The sequence below is a fragment of the Podarcis melisellensis genome, assembly GCF_964234715.1.
Source record: "Podarcis melisellensis genome assembly, chromosome: 5".
Lineage (NCBI taxonomy): Eukaryota > Metazoa > Chordata > Lepidosauria > Squamata > Lacertidae > Podarcis > Podarcis melisellensis.
Window position 1 is genome coordinate 53,581,894 of NC_138537.1, and position 17,208 is coordinate 53,599,101.

General features: G+C 43.5%; 1 protein-coding gene across 1 annotated transcript in view; it reads left to right on the forward strand.

Moving 5' to 3' along the window:
* The first annotated feature begins 624 nt into the window (after window positions 1-624).
* Window positions 625-17,208, forward strand: part of WDR11 (WD repeat domain 11) — a 51,039-nt gene continuing 34,455 nt past the window's right edge. The window contains exons 1-6 of the mRNA XM_081912630.1: window positions 625-1,007; window positions 3,998-4,109; window positions 4,940-5,093; window positions 9,859-10,032; window positions 10,994-11,180; window positions 13,949-14,114. Of these exons, the coding sequence (XP_081768756.1) occupies window positions 922-1,007; window positions 3,998-4,109; window positions 4,940-5,093; window positions 9,859-10,032; window positions 10,994-11,180; window positions 13,949-14,114 (879 nt within the window). The 5' untranslated portion in view covers window positions 625-921. The remainder of the gene's footprint in view (window positions 1,008-3,997; window positions 4,110-4,939; window positions 5,094-9,858; window positions 10,033-10,993; window positions 11,181-13,948; window positions 14,115-17,208) is intronic.

A 17,208-nucleotide genomic window follows, 5' to 3' on the forward strand; every position in this document is an offset into this window, starting at 1 on the left:
TAACAACCTCAAGGCAACAAGCAGCAAGCCTCTGGTTTTCAAACTGTGTTCCAGAGAACCCTTACACTCGGAAAGAGAAATGTCGGGACGAGGGGCCAAATACAGCCCATCATGCATCTCTATCTGGCCCTTGGGATTCTCCCCAGGCCACACCCCCCCCCCAGGTACACTGGTCTCTAAGCCGCATCCTTCACCAGCCCTTTTTTGCATCCTTCTTGACTGTTTTTGTCTGGTTATATACTGTATCCTTGAATTCAGGTAATACCTCTTGTTCACCTTAGGTGAAGGGTAGGGAGGGTTCTGTGAGTGCCAAGTAGTCACATTCATAGTTCTTCTACACATACTTTTGCTTCTGGCATCACTGGTACGCCGCCCTCCGCCAAAAAAAAACCCCTCCCAAAATAAATTAGAATTGCGAATATCGTGCATTTTCCTGCTCTAGATTTAGTTACATCTCCTTCGTTCCTCTGAACAATCCCTGCCTCCTCGCTCTATCGCAAGGCAGTAAAATAATAAATGTCAGAAATCCCGTCCGCGTGATTAAAGCCAGAAACTAAAGCAATGTCTGCTCTGAAGGCTCCTGAGCATGCTCAAAAGAGAACGAAGGCGGGTTAAGCAACAGCAGTTTCCGTTGCCTTAGTACGCGGAAAAGGATCAGCCGGGAGCCCTGCCCAATCTTTCCTAGGATCCCCTTCCCACCCCCTCGCCCCCAACACAAACTCCAAACTGAACTATCATTTGGGGGGGGCGGAACCAATCTTCTTCAGCTGAGGGGGTACACCGGATCAGTCGGGGAGCTGGATTGGTGGTGCGCCATCTAACGGAGATCGCTTCCGTCCTTAGTTCTCCGTAGGTACTTTTCCCTGACCTGTCGGCCGCTCTGGCCCACCGGTCCGCCCCCACCTTGTTCCCTGTACAGCCATGCAGCCCTACATGGTCAACATCAAGCTGTCGGCCCGGACCCTCACCGGGGCGCTCAACCCGCAGAACCGAGGGGCGGCGGACTGGTGAGTGGGGAAGCGGCGAGGGACCGGGGAGGAGGCGGGCACAGGCCACCCAGGCCGGCGGGGGACAGAGAGAGGGTCGTTCTAGCTCCGCGCGAGCTACGAGAGAGAGAAAGAGAGGTGGCCGTCCCATCTCACATGCTGGAGCCCCGTAGACTTCAGCGAGGCTTACTCGGGAGTAGGCGTGCACAGGGTCGCAGTGTATAGGCGTGAGAGGGGCGCCTAAGACCGACCAGCCTTATGGTCCTAATGTGAGAGGGGATTTTAGGGGCCAAGGATCCAGTGTTTCCCTGAGGCTTGCAAGCTGCTAATGGCAGTTGAGTGAAGTTCATAGAGCCTTCAAGAAGAGCTACATAATGCATAATTATTGCTAAAGCCTGTACAGTGGTGCCCCGCAAGACGAATGCCTCGCAAGACGAAAAACCCGCAAGACGAAAGGGTTTTTCGGTTTTTGCGACGCTTCGCTAGACGATTTTCCCTATGGGCTTGCATTGCAAGACGAAAGCCCATAGGGAAATCTCGGGGACCTTTTTTTAAATGCTGGCGGTGGGGAGCAAAGCCTTTCCCCCCCCTCCGGACTTCAGAAGAGGTCCAGGAAGGCCGGCAGGGGCGAAAGGCTTTGCTCCCCACCACCAGCATTTTAAAAGCGGTCCGGGATAGCAGGGAAGCGCTTCCCGCTATCCCGGACGGCTTTTGAAGGCAGGCAGGGGGGGGCAAAGACTTTTGCCCCCCGCCCGTCTTGGGAAGAGGTCCTGGACCTCTTCCCAAGGCGGGCGGGGGGCAAAAGTCTTTGCCCCCCCTGCCTGCCTAACCGGGGGCTTTTAAATCGCCCCGGGACTGTCCGGGGCGATTTAAAAGCCCCCGGACGGCTTTTGAAGCCTCACCCCGCCACCCGGCTTCAGGGCATCGTCCCGATGCCAGGCTGCGGGGCAGGAACGCCTCTCCCAGCCGCCCGGCTTCGGGGCATCGTTCCGATGCCGGGCGGTGGGGCAGGAACGCCTCCCCCCGCCGCCCGGCATCGGAACGATGTCCCGAAGCCGGGCGGCCGGGCGGGAAAGCCTCCCCCGCCGCCCGGCTTTGGAACGATGTCCCGAAGCCGGGCGGCCGGGCGGGAAAGCCTCCCCCCGCCGCCCGGCTTTGGAACGATGTCCCGAAGCCGGGCGGCCAGGCGGGAAAGCCTCCCCCCGCCGCCCGGCTTTGGAACGATGTCCCGAAGCCGAGCGGCGGGGCGAGAAAGCCTCCCCCCGCCGCCCGGCATCGGAACGATGTCCCGAAGCCCGGCGGCGGGGCGGGAAAGCCTCCCCCCGCCGCCCGGCATCGGAACGATGTCCCGAAGCCCGGCGGCGGGGCGGGAAAGCCTTTGTCCCCCCTGCCTGCCTTCCCAGGGGCTTTTAAATCGCCCCGGACAGCGGAGAAGTCCTCCGCTGTCGCGGGCGATTTTAAAATGCCGCCTGCCAGAAGAGGTCGGGGGAAGGCGGTTTCCATAGGAACGCATTAATTGATTTTCAATGCATTCCTATGGAAAACCGTGCATCGCAAGACGAAAAACTCGCAAGACGAAGAGACTTGCGGAACGAATTAATTTCGTCTTGCGAGGCACCACTGTATAGGGTTATGGTGCAAGTGTGTGTGTGTGTGTACAGTGCTTTTTTCTGGGGGTATGCAGGGTAAGCATTCCCGTAAATATTTTGTGAATCTTTGTGCTTTTGTCTATTTACTGTACTGTTTTTATTTTTCCCGATTTGAACTATAAAATGGTGATTTTCTTGAGACAAATTAGGAGTACAGTGGTACCTCAGGTTACAGGCGCTTCAGGGTACAGACTCTGCTAACCCAGAAATATTACCTCGGTTTAAGTACTTTGCTTCAGGGTGAGAAAAACAGAAATCGTGTGGCAGCAGCGCGGCGGCGGCGGAAGGCCCCATTAGCTAAAGTGGTGCTTCAGGTTAAGAACAGTTTCAGGTTAAGAACGGACCTCCAGAACGAAATAAGTTCTTAACCCGAGGTACCACTGTACCCCTAAACATTTTTTAAAAAAAGCACTGTGTGTGTGTGTGTTTATGGATGGAACCAGTGCTCCCCCCCAAAAAAAAAATGTTTAGGGGTACTCTCATTTTCCTGCTGATATTGAAAGACCACTCCTCAATGAGGCTAAACTTAGATTCACAAAATGTTTAGAGGTATGTGTCCCCCCAGAAAAAAGCACTGTTTGGAACATGTGTGGGCTGACATAATATGTAACTGTTTGACTTCTCCACCAAAGGCACGCTCTTTCCAAGGTCCCCCAAGACAGACAGGTGCCAGCCATGTGTGGGTTAAGAAAAGGATGACAGGTGTAGTGCTTGATTATGGGAGCGGGCAGCATCATGGGTGTGTGAGCTTTGGCAACTGGGTTGATTTCAATTAAGTATAGGATGAAGAAACTTGAACTGGTTTGGTTGGCATCTTTCTGTCTCGGGAGACAACAGAAGAGTGCACCTTTGGGGGTAAAGTCAAACCGTTGGGAGTGTTACAGCGCTTGCTGTGGCTGTAGAGACCCATACAGGAGAGGCGTGTTTTGTTGCAGCCTGTCCTTATTAAGCAGAAATGAAAGCTGTTTGTAAAACACTTAAGATGTCACGAGCGGAGGGATTTAGGGTAGGGTAGAAATAAAAGCACAAGACTTGCCTTCACTGGAAAACTGAAGGGAAAAGTCTCCTGCAGTTGGTAAATACAACAATTTGGGGGTGGTTGCCAAAAGATTCTTTCAGTTCTCTAGTGATTCAGCTAGAGCTGCTTTCACTTCCCCCCTTTTTTTGGAGTGGAGGATGTTTTGAGACATTCAGTAACTATAACTTTGGATCTAATTTATTTCCATAATTTATATACCACTTAACACCAGTCTCCAAGCAGTGTAGTTTAATCATGCATTTCATATATTTTGGCTTTGTTTTTATTCTACGGCTTACCAGAATTATGTTTCTGTGTCTGATAGTATGATTACTATTTTCTAGGGGTTGGCAAGGGTTGATTGCATATGGATGCCATTCTCTCGTTCTGGTTATTGATTCCAAGACTGCCCAGACCCTACAGGTTTTGGAAAGGCACAAAGCTAATGTTGTCAAGGTAAGTTAATAACGCATATCTTTGAAACATTGTAACCTGTTTAATGTAAAAATCAGGTAAGAGAAAATAATCAAACAGCAACCCTATCATGTTTAGGCAGTAATTGCATTTGTTTTCATAATGCTATTTCAGTTGTAAGAAGTAACAAGTGTATTGCTATCTAACCACACCTCTTGACAGAAGTGTTCATGTTCAATGTTCCAGTGAGCCATTATTTTCAATCAAGATATTTCATTCCTATCGTCCAATTCTCTTATTATTATTTTTTACCTAACGTTCAACTTTTCGTAGCTACAGGGTATATTCAGAGGCTACAGAGTATATTCAATCTTCACTGGGCTCTTGTGGGGGGAGGTGCTTGTTATGGTTGTTTTTTTTTAAGTTTGTTGTACTTCTCCACATCTTGGTGGTCCTCCTCATGCTTTGGTTTAATTTCTGTCAGCACTTACCACTTGAGTTCACTGTCAGAGAGAGTGCTGTGAATTTGAAATTTGTTAATTTCAAATTGCCATATAAGAATATTGATGGTATTAGATTTGTTTGCGCCTTGGGATTTATTCACTCTTCCCAATTCATTTATTACTTACTATACAACCTCATGTTATAGATTTGTAAGTTGCATATACTAGTATTAGTCTCAGGTTCTAATTTCTTCAGTTCCATTATTTATTTATTTATATTAAATTTATATACCTGCCTTCATTTGTAGATCTCAGGGTGGTTCATAACATAAAAATACAGTATAAAAACACAATTCATTAAAAATAGTATTTCATGCTTCTGTTTATGTTACAAATATCTCTGAATGTTACTTATCTTCCTATGTTTAGGTTAAATGGGCTAAGGAAAACTACCATCACAATATTGGATCACCTTATTCTTTGCGCTTGGCTTCTGCTGATGCCACTGGAAAGATCATTGTTTGGGATGTTGCTACAGGAGCTGCTCGCTGTGAAATACAAGAGCACACAAAACCCATTCAAGGTAAGGAAACTTTTTTTTGTGTGTGTGTGTTACACCATCATTCAGTAATACAGTGGTACCTTGGGTTACATACGCTTCAGGTTACATACGCTTCAGGTTACAGAGTCCGCTAACCCAGAAATAGTACCTCGGGTTAAGAACTTTGCTTCAGGATGAGAATAGAAATTGCACGCCAGTGGTACAGCGGCAGCGGAGGCCCCATTATCTAAAGTGGTGTTTCAGGTTAAGAACAGACCTCCAGAACGAATTAAGTTCTTAACCTGAGGTACCACTGTAAATGGATTTGCTAGCTAAAAGAAGAAGGTTACAAACAATAAGTAGTCAATCTGTATACTTCCATTTACATTCAAGTAATTCCTGCATGTGTGTTCCTTCTTGCGTGGAAGACATATTTCATATTCCTGTTTTTAAACATTTAATTTGCTTTGCTGGTGGGACTTTTGAATAGGATTGTACTGTAAGTATATCTGTTAGGAAAGTCCAGAGGCCCAGGATGGTGAGAAGTTTAGAAACCGAATCCTGTGAGGAATGGTTGAAAGAGTTGAGTGGGTTTATTCTGGAGGAAGATTTAAGAGGAGACAAGGGAGTGGTCTTCAAATATCTGAGGGGCTCTCATGCAGAAGATGGAGCGGGCTTGTTATCTGCTGCTCCAGAGCACAGGTCTGCAATTAATGGGTGCAAAGTGCATGAAAGCGGATTTTAGTTGAACATTAGTTGGCTTTCTAAGTTGGTTGAGGCCTCTTGTTTAAGTGAAGCTTGGAACAGCCACCTGTTATGGAGGCTGTGGTTGCATCCTGCAGTGCCGATCCTACATTGAGCAGGGAATTGGGATTAGATGATTTTTAGGTCCCTTCCAACTCTATTATGCAATGGTAAATCCTTGCATTTCAAGGTCATAACTTTCCTCTTCTCACCTCCTCTGGGCATAACAATCTCCCCCCCTTAGTTTTCTGTACCCACTACCCCCTCTCGCATTCTCCATGGTCTTACAGCTTCCCTTGGTTTATTTGTCCAATATTGACTTACTGTCTCGTACTGCTGACAAAGTCTAATAAATATAAACGACCCTCAATTTATTGTGTGGTTTATACATTTTGAAAAATGTGTTTATTTCAGTGTTCTGTTGCTCCTATCTGTTTCTATTAGTGCCATAGGGAAAGGGTTTAAAACCTGCAGAGTTGGGCTTATACAGACTTTCCAGCCTTGTTAAATATGACAAACAATGCCCCATTGTTCAAGGCTACCCTAAACTTGTTAGCTCAGTTTCTGGAGAAGGCCACTCCGTCGCTAGGCAACAGTGAATTAGTTCAGCAGCTGCATTTCAGCTTGTGGTACAGGTTGTATAACTGCCGATTTGCATCCACAACCAACATACTACACTATCACTGAAGCTTGCATACCCAGACTTGTTCATATTTTTTGCTTCATCACAATGCCTGGCAGGTGGGGGATGAAATTTGGGGTCTTTTATGTGAAAAGTAACAGGTATCTTGAAATGAGCCGATGATATTTCTCTTGATGATGCCAGCAAAGCAATATTGGAGAAGACTGATAATGTTATAGACTAACTTGCAAAAATGAAACATTGTATAGAGTCATAGCTCAGTGGTTGAGCCCCTGCAAAAGGTCTTCATGTTGTCTCTATCTTCTTTTTCAGCCCTTTGGTATCATGTAATTGATCTAAGATAGATTTGGTTTAAAATCTAATAAAGGTATTTATGGTAACCCTGACAGATGTATCATTATCAAATGGCACTAACTGCTAATTTAATATCTTTCAATAAAAGGCAGTACAGTGGTGCCTCGGGTTAAGTACTTAATTCGTTCCAGAGGTCTGTTCTTAACCTGAAACTGTTCTTAACCTGAAGCACCACTTTAGCTAATGGGGCCTCCTACTGCCACTGCACCGCCGGAGCCAGATTTCTGTTCTTAACCTGAAGCACTATTTCTGGGTTAGCAGAGTCTGTAACCTGAAGCGTATGTAACCTGAGGTACCACTGTAATAATATACAGGGATTCCCCTTTAAATTGTGGACTGTGGCATCTTGAGCAAAAAGAAAATACTGTATTCAACATTTTCTCTCTCATTCTGCCTCCCCCCATTAATGCCCTCTAATGTCTCTCAGTTCTCTTGTGGCACTCCACTCTCTCTCCCCCTCCCGACTTTCCAGGAAGCTGTGCATCTCCTGCTGTGTATAATGCTGCCCACATTCCTCATTATCATCACAGTTATAGATGTCTTTTATTCCTGAAGTAAAATTCACAGCATCTTGGTGAAATTTAATTTCCAGCATGGCTTTTCATGAATAATTGATAGTTTGCTTGCCAAGTTGTCTCATAAAACTTTTCATGTACCATAATGACCCAAAGATTCCACCCCCATCCCTTTACTGCATTGCTAAAAAGCTGGTGAAGTTACGCGAAATCTGTGTTGATTGCTTCTGATGATGATGTGGAAAAGGAAATGGTCACAATGCATAGCTTAACTATTCAATGCTGAATACTTTTATCTAATACTAAGTTGTTTAATTGCTGAAAAGGTTTTGCTGTTATTTAGTTCTGATGTTTCTCTGTGGATACATTCATTATCTATTAAGCTGCCCACATACGTAAGGTAATCTTTAATGCATTCCTCAATTGTTGGCAACATAAAAATGAAAGCATTGTAATTCTCTTCCAATAATTATTCACATTCTCTTCAGAATTCATTTTTCTTAGCTGTCATTTTTACTTATTAATTTTAGCTTCCTCTGTCACAGATAAGGAATAGTTTAAAATGAGAACAATGATATATAGATTACTTTTCCCCACTGATGGAGGTGGCTGATGCCCCCATCATTTTTTGGCCCTGTCTCCTTTTTTGCTCTGTTTTAGAAGTGGCAGCCCATTTGTATTATGCCACACACCAAATTGCAGCAAAATTGTGTCATGCAGCATATCCAACTGCAGCCATTTTCTGGCTGGCACCCCATAACATTTTCTCAAAACTCCAGATGTGCCCACTGGTCCCAAAAGGTTGGCAACCTCTGACGTAAAGTTTAGTTTTGTGTAGACTTAGGTATTACGATATTTTAAATCGCTTCAGGACTTTCCTAGTAAAAGGTGATGTTACAGTATAATCCTAAGGTTTAGATTTATTAGATTTGTAAGTGCCATTTGAAGATCTTTATTGCTAGCTGATGGGCAAAGAAATAAAATCTACACCAATTATGTCAGATATTCTGTCCTGGAACAGTTATTGATCTGAGCCTTGGTGATCCTAGCTGTAAAAAAAGAAAAAGACTTCATGATTAAGATTTGCTGAAACAACTTACTGCTTAAAAAGTGCAATTGAAATATGAATTCTCTTCAGTGAACTTAGTGGCAGGTTTTGGGTTTATATTTCATTTTCCATGCTTACCTGTGAAATACAGAATGTTTATTAATTGGTTGCCTTTAATCAAGTCTTCATTCATCTCTGTTGCCCATGGGGTGGGTGGCTAAAATTATTCCACCAGAAATTTTTGTTCATTTAACATGTCTAAGCCACTTACTAGAACAAAAGACCTCTAAGTGGCTTACAAATTTCTTGGAAGTGCAGAAGAAACATCACGTAGCACCTGCAATAGTGCTAGTTTCACAGACCTAAGTGCTTAAATGGGCATACACTGGATCAAGTAAACAGGTCTCAAACTGTTGATGGATTTACCGTATATACTAATAAATAGCACCTTGAATTTGGCCCAGTAACGCATTGGCAGCCAGTTCATATCTCTCAGGAGGGCATTGTATTATGTATGGGTCTTCGGTCAATGGAGAATACTACAACATAATTTGGATTGCTGATTGTAGCTTGAAGTAATCCAGCATTGATGTCACCTGTGCCTGAACTAGCAAAGTCACCGTATCAAGAATTTTATCTGTTGGAATTAATTCATTCATAACTATGAAAGTTGCAAATACAGCATTAGGGTAAAATTGGCAGCTTAAAAGTTTTTAGCTAAACTTTGCTAAATACAAGTAAATAAGCATGCTAGGGAACATATTTCTAATGCACCTTGAAAAATTTCTGCATTTTCTGCTGGACAAAATACTCTGGTTGAAGAATAACAAGTCTTCTGTGTACATGTGGAAACAATTGTTTCCACCCTAATGGGCTGCTTGCTTGAAGCCAGCTCAGATCTCTCAAAATATTGTGTTAATACCATGTTGTTACAGTAGCTATGTTTTCAGTTTTTATTTTCAAACCAATCTTCTTGCCATACCTCTCCTTCCTGACTCCCCAGTTAACAAAGGGAAAATGCAATTTACACTTGCACACTTATGTGGGTTTGGCTCAGGATTGCTTAACTGCTGGTTTTTACTAGCTTCAGTCTCTTTTGATGTCAAGCTCTACCCATGTACAAGTGCCATGTTCTTTCACTGATTACAAATGTTCTGGGATGTCCTTGGGCGAGATACATTGGCAAGGGTTGGCAGCAGGACTTGGCTGAGTTGTGTGAGCTCTTGGGACCATGAGTTTGTATGAGGAAAGAGGTGCTGGCTGTGCATGGCTCTCGTTACTTGTAAGATGGTTTGAGCAATTCTGGTATCAGTTTTTCTTTTTACATCAATAATGAGAGCTCTAACTTTATGTTTTACTGATGCCACATTCTGATGTTTGCCTCAGAAACCTAGAAGATGAAAAGGGGAGCTGTTATTTTTAGTTCCAAGATTGACTGACTGTTTTCATCTCTCCCTCTTTTTCCTCCACCTTTCCTTTCCTTTTACTTTTACTTTTTGACAGACATGCAGTGGCTGTGGAATCAGGATGCCTCTCGAGATCTTCTCCTTGCAGTTCACCCACCAAATTACATAGTGTTATGGAATGCAGATACTGGCACAAAACTCTGGAAGAAAAGTTATGCAGAAAACATCCTTTCTTTTTCGTTTGATCCCTTTGATCCTTCAAATTTGACATGTGAGTTCTGTTTTAGGAAAGTATGTTACCTTTCTGTTCTACAGGACTGAATATTGCTGTCATACAAAATCTTGCTGTTAGATTGTAACATGTGCCACAGAGGCTTAAAAATGCAACATGAGAACTGAGAGTGAACAACACCGGACAGCTTCATTAACCTTGCGTTATTTTAGAGGTAGTTTGTGGGGGAAATGAATCTGAATGGTCAATTAAGATTGTGAAGGGAAGTCATGAATTCGTAGTTAATTACAAAGTTTGCTTCAAGTCAAAGTTGTGGAGGGTGAAATTGTAGCTCATATTACAATGCAAATACAGCTTTATCATGCCTATGGGGTGTAATAATTAGAAACGAGGAAATAGCTTCTGTGTATCACATGTGAAGAGATACGTAGCTTGGCATGTTCATTCAGAAGATGGTCCAATTAAATTCGCTGGAACTTGCTTTTGGGTGAGTTGTATAGGACTGCAGCTCTCTCTCTCTCTCTCTCTCTCTATATATATATTCTTATATAAAGTGTTGCATATAAGAATTGGCAGCATTTTCCAACCAGATTCCTTGTACTACAAGTCCCCTTAGTCTCACCAAGCATGGCCAGTGGTCAGAGATTATGGGAATTGTGCTCCAAAACACCTTGAAGGTGCCTGGTTGGGGAGATTGCTTTGGGATAACACAATATAGTTGAGGAGCTGCAAGTAGGTGAAAGTTAGTGAAGGGCAACTGTGTCTGCCAGTAACCTTACATAATTTTTTTTAAAGGGTTAAACTTTTATGGCCTCAAATAAGAATGGGTCATCTATCACTCTTTTCCACAAGGATGTTCCTTTTATCAGTTTGTCATGTATTTCAGCATTCGTAAAATTTGTTACCACTTTTCATTCCAGAAGTACATTGAAAAGTGAAATGCTACCATCAAATCTCTCCTCATATTTTACAGTAATAACTGTCTCTTTTCTTGGTGCAGTGCTTACAAGTGAGGGGATAGTGTTCATTTCGGACTTCTCTCCTTCCAAGGCTCCTGTCAGTTCAGGGAAAAAGGTTTACATTTCCAGCCCTCGTTCTAGTCCTGTTCATAACAAACTGGTATCTGCTGCAGGGGCTAAAAAGGCCTTGGACAAAGTAAAAATTCTCATCACTAATGAAAAACCAAGGTAAGTCTTAAGCATGTGTTTTCTACTGTGCTCACAAGACTTGTTCTATATAGATAAATCTATATAATACCTACAGTGCAAGGCATGTTGTTCTGGCTAATCAAGAATGTGATAGGGTAAGCCCAGTATTCCATTTTTGTGCTTGAGACCTGGGATTGCTGTCAGTGTTTCAAGCCATATATGGCTGTGAAATATCAGGCTTTCAGAATGAGATATTTCCTTTATCCATGTAGACATGGTTACTTACCAGTTTTCCCTTTGTGACTTAAGTTATCTTGCTTCAAAAAAGTTTATTTACTTTTTCACTTTTGAAACAAGATTGCTGCCAACTGGAGCAACCAGCACAACCAGCTCGTGCAATCCATCCTGTGCACCCTTGAAATCTGCTCCGGTTAGTCAGGGCATCATTTGGAGCAAATTTTGGGGGTGTGTTGGAGACTGCTTGTGGGGTGAGGAGAGGAAAGCGAAGTCCCAATGCACAAATGTAAGTCTGTTCGTGCAGCATTGGATTCCTCCCAAAGGGAAGCAATGAGTAATTTTCTACTCTAAGAAGTGATGATTGGGTCAGCTCTACCAATAGGTAAGGGAAGGCAGCTCATTTTCAGATTTTGAAGTACCATTGCAGGGCAGAAAATCATAAGTTATTAGGTTTTTTTATATTCTTTTGCCATTTGAAGGTGGTCTTACATACAATTTATTGTTTGTCTTGGCCAGTAGGGCTGTTCTGAACAAAGATGACATTATACCCGTGGTTCCCAGCATGGGGCACATGCCCCACAGGGGGAAAATTTGATTATTTGATTTTTAAGGGGGGCAATTTGAGAATGAGTTATTAACAGTTAATGGGTTGCCTCCACATGAGTAGGAGTTCTTTTTGAATAATAAGAATTATATGTCACCGGGGGGGGGGGTCGTCAGGATTTTAGAGATGCTTAAGTAGGGCATGGCCAAAAAAAAGGTTAAAAACCAATTCATTATATTCAGTAAATAAGCCAGTTGGACCTTTCAATACTTTCTTTGAATGGACTATAAACCACTGGGTGCATTTTCAAGCACTAGAATTCATGGACAAGTTCCAGGGATTTGGATTCTGAAAAAAGCAATACCCTGAATCATCATCTCATGAAAAAATGAGGGTGCATGATAATTGTCATTATAAACTGCCCAGAATAAAAATTTCAGTAATGCAATAAGAACATTTGAAGGGAGGGATGGGTATCTTTGTTGTTGGTTGGTTGGTTGTATTTGTTGTAGCATAAAAAGAATAAGTTTATATAAATTGCTTCAGAATTTATCTATTTGTTCACATGTGGTGGTATTTCTACATGGTTGTGGGGCATTTGAGAATGACCGCAGGGAGGAAATGTGGTAAAAATTGGCTTCCTGATTATGTAGTCTGCTGGAAAGCTCTCCTGTAGAAAGCCCTGTTTAAAATGCGTGCTCTTTTGTGGGTCTTGGAAGTGTCTACTGGTGTGTAAATGTGTGTGTGTGGGAGGGAGAAATCTCTATGTTGATTTTTAAAATATTACCACCTATTAAACTTGATTATTGCATTTTGATATTTTTCCTGCAAACAATTAAACATTAAGCTCCATATGGCACAATTTTCCTTCTTTGTTGCTGTTTTTCATCCTGAATACCTTTAAATGTGTCAGTAATTGTTTTAACAAATTCATCAGACTGTATTGTGAATCAGTGCTGAATGCAACATGTTAATGTTGGTAAGATCAATACTTTAATGAGAGCTTTAAGTTTTGAACAATAGGCTTGATGGCATCTCATTTTGCAATTATTTGTGAAATGTGATCTCGTGTCAACTGGAAGGGCATGAAAAGCCTAGAACTATTTACATTTCCTCCTTGTCAAAAAGGAAACTAGTGGGGCAGCTGCCGTTTCTTTGTTGCCCAGTAATGATAGAAGTATTTTCGGTGATGACTTGCACATGCCCTTAAGAATTATGGGTCTTACCCAAGTTTCATTGATTTCAGTTGGACAATTAACTTTGTTCAAATTGGAGCCTTTTATTAGGATTAGACATATGTAAGTGCTTGCCCTATTCCATGTCCCTCTCAGATTGCTTTAAATGGGTACATGCAGGTATGAATAAGCTGCAAAGGCTGAAATATTATAAATAAATGTGATATAATGGTGGTGAATTTCCATTTTTCTTTTGCTGTTCTCTGTAATCAGGGATGGGAGAAGAGAGCATTGAACATGACAGGTGGGTTATTGTAGCTAAAAACTAAAAGGGTGTGATGGTGGTGTTTGTAAACCCATGTAGGGAGCCTGGGTTTACTCCAGAACCTAAACCTGTGATTGCAACTGATCCTGGTTCTGTATGATGTTTCCAAAGCCACATTTGTCACAGTTTACATGTTCAGGTTTATACTTAAAACTTAGGTGTATACTTGAATATAACCTGTAAGTTTGTTCTCACCATCCATCCAATACATCTGCTCAGTTAATGAAAGAACCCTCTTTTTCTTGGCCCGGGCAAAACCCTTTAAAAATGCTTACTGCTTCCCTTAGTAACTAATGTAATGACTTGGCTGTTCTTAAGAACGTGGAGAGATGCTGCTTCTATAGTTGCATGATCAATTATTGATGAGAGAAGCATCTGAGATGGGCTTGGTAGCTGTTTGCAAAGCTTGATTACATACAGCTGTTTAATTTGATCATGGATTGCATTTTGGATATTTGAACACTTGAAATCCTGGCCCCTTTGCAATGAAATGTATTTTAATAAGACTTATTTGTGATGTGTCTAGTGCTGAATCAGTAACACTGAATGACTGCCTTCAGCTATCCTACCTGCCTTCCAAGCGAAACTACATGTTGTTACTCTACCCAAGAGAAATCTTGATTCTTGACCTTGAAGTAAACCAGACAGTAGGTGTGATAGCAATCGAAAGAACAGGAGTGCCTTTCCTCCAGGTAATAAATCCATCTTGTCATTGTGCATGCCTTCGTTTTCATTTTATCTTTAGATTTCCATTCTGCCCTGTATTTGTCCAAATCTGTAGATGACACAAGAAACAAAACACTTTAATTTGCAGGCTAAATGCCGCCCTGTGCTAAATAAGCTTGTTTCTTCCACAAAGCATTTCCCAAAGGTTTTATTGAGACTTAGTGGCTTGGCTCACTTGCTCTGTTTCCTTATGGAACACAGATGTTTCTGTTGATACACTGGATGTGTGCAAAAATCATCCTATACAAAAGCTGTGAGTCAGTGAGGAACATGAAAGCAAAGGTTGATTGCTAAAAAAATAAACTAACCTTGAAGGGGCATTACAACTGACAGCTATAACCTTGAGATCACTTTTTCCTCCTTGCTAGCGCTATTCCAGAATAATTGTTGACAATTTGATTGATGTGAGCTGTTGAAGATTGTGGGTGACAAAATGGAGAATAAGGCTGTAATCCAAATCTACTTACCTGGGAGTAAGCCTCATTGAACTCGATAGGACTTACTTCCGAGTAGGCATTGCTAGGCTTTGCAAAGTGTATTTTATAAAAACCCACAAATACAATAAGCAGTTGCTGGGTTTTTCTTGTGAGTTTGGATGCTGGTAGTCTTGCGATCAATGTGTAGTGAGAAGCTGTAAGGTATGAGACACTTAAGAGTCTGACATGACCAATGATTCAGCTCTTTAGTGTCTGCTAGAAAAATCCACCTCGTTTTGTGGTATTATAAAAATTACTAAAGTGGAAACAACCCATAGTGAAAAGAAATGGCATGTTATACTTGTTTAGAAGTTTCCTCCAACAAAGGCACAAGCTTATTTGAACATCTGTTTCTGCTTGGTTAGGCAGCTAAGTCATGTCTGAAGCCTTATCTGAGCTGCCTTGATCTTTTAGAATATTTTCTTTATGTGAGCTAAAAAGAAATAATGCTAAGCTTTATAGCTTTTGTCTGAAACTAAAATGTGTGTGTTTTCTCACTTATGTGGATGGTTCGCATTTATGGCTGCTAAGATGGTGCTATTTTGAATGTATTCATAAAAAATAAAATTCACCTTCATGTGATTATGACATCAGAGGTTTATTATTTTAAGAAAAGTATTAAAACCTGATTGATTCTATTGATACAAGCACTCATGTATATTATTAGGACAGAGTAGCTGAAATCCCCATTATAATTAAACAATAATATTGTTTCAACCAATTTATAGTTATTTAACTATAAATAACTATAAATAACTATAATCAGCTTTCAAGACATCTGAAAAATTGTTCATTGCAAAACTGCCTGTAATTGGGTGTCCTGTCAGACATTTTAGTTTTTTTAAATCTCATTCCCCAGTCTTTCTCTGCTGTGCTTGGTATCTCCATCAGTGGGGGAACAGCTGAAGCTGTCTTTGCAAGAGGGGGTTGGATAGAGCCTCTCATCTGATGTTTAAAGAAGTGGTGTACCTGCTGGTTGTCATATGATGTGCAGTTTTCTTAAACTGAATGTTCTCACTATACATATATATACCCAAGGTTTTCTATACAAATTCTATGGTGTGGTGCTGGTGAGTTAAATCTTCTACTTTCCAAGTTCTGCAGGCGGTATTAAACTAAATTATTGCATGAGCAGAACAATTTCAGCTTGTACAGTGGCAATTTTGCCCTTCTTCACTGCCTCTGTGCTGGCCCCAAATCCTGTCCAAAGGGTGGAGGGAGCCTCAGATCAGATTTAGGGGTATGTGGGTCAAGGAGAAGGGGAAAATGTCCTGTTGTTCAATCTGAAGTGCTGCTTGTGCACTTAGATGAGTACTTTGCACTGCTGTTTACAGGGAAATTGCCCACGGTGGGGGGACAGGACACCTTCTATCACCCGTAATCATTCTAACTTTATATGATGTTAAGTGTGCATTTACTCTAAGCAGTAAATTACTTATTAGCATTAATAATTAACATTTTCATCCCTTTCTTTTTGGCAAGTAACCTGCCAGACTACCCTGTGACATGTACAAGTGTGTGTACAATTGGGAAAAATGGATTGATAGAGTTCTGTTTGTCTAATAAAATAGTAGGCTTTTAAAAAATGAGTCCCATCCTATTCCATAGTGAATAATGGGTCAACATACAGTGGTGCCTCGCAAGACGAAATTAATTCGTTCCGCAAGTCTCTTCGTCTTGCGAGTTTTTCGTCTTGCGATGCACGGTTTTCCATAGGAATGCATTGAAAATCAATTAATGCGTTCCTATGGAAACCGCCTTCCCCCGACCTCTTCTGGCGGGCGGCATTTTAAAATCGCCCGGGACAGCGGAGGACTTCTCCGCTGTCCGGGGCGATTTAAAAGCCCCTGGGAAGGCAGGCAGGGGGGACAAAGGCTTTCTTGCCCCGCCGCTCGGCTTCGGGACATCGTTCCGATGCCGGGCGGCGGGGGGAGGCTTTCCCGCCCCGCCGCCGGGCTTCGGGACATCGTTCTGAAGCCGGGCGGCGGGGGGAGGCTTTCCCGCCCGGCCGCCCGGCTTCGGGACATCGTTCCGATGCCGGGCGGCGGGGGGAGGCGTTCCTGCCCCACCGCCCGGCATCGGAATGATGCCCCGAAGCCGGGCGGCTGGGGGAGGCGTTCCTGCCCCACCGCCCGGCATCGGAACGATGCCCCAAAGCCGGGCGGCTGGGGGAGGCGTTCCTGCCCCACCGCCCGGCATCGGGACGATGCCCCGAAGCCGGGCGGCTGGGGGAGGCGTTCCTGCCCCACCGCCCGGCATCGGGAAGATGCCCCGAAGCCGGGCGGCTGGGGGAGGCTTTCCTGCCCCACCGCCCGGCATCGGGACGATGCCCCGAAGCCGGGCGGCTGGGGGAGGCGTTCCTGCCCCGAAGCCGGGCGGCGGGGGGAGGCTTTCCTGCCCCGCCGCCGGGCTTCGGGACATCGTTCCGATGCCGGGCGGCGGGGGGAGGCGTTCCTGCCCCGCCGCCCGGCATCGGGACGATGCCCCGAAGCCGGGCGGCGGGGGGAGGCTTCAAAAGCCTTCCGGGGGCTTTTAAATCGCCCCGGACAGTCCCGGGGCGATTTAAAAGCCCCCGGTTAGGCAG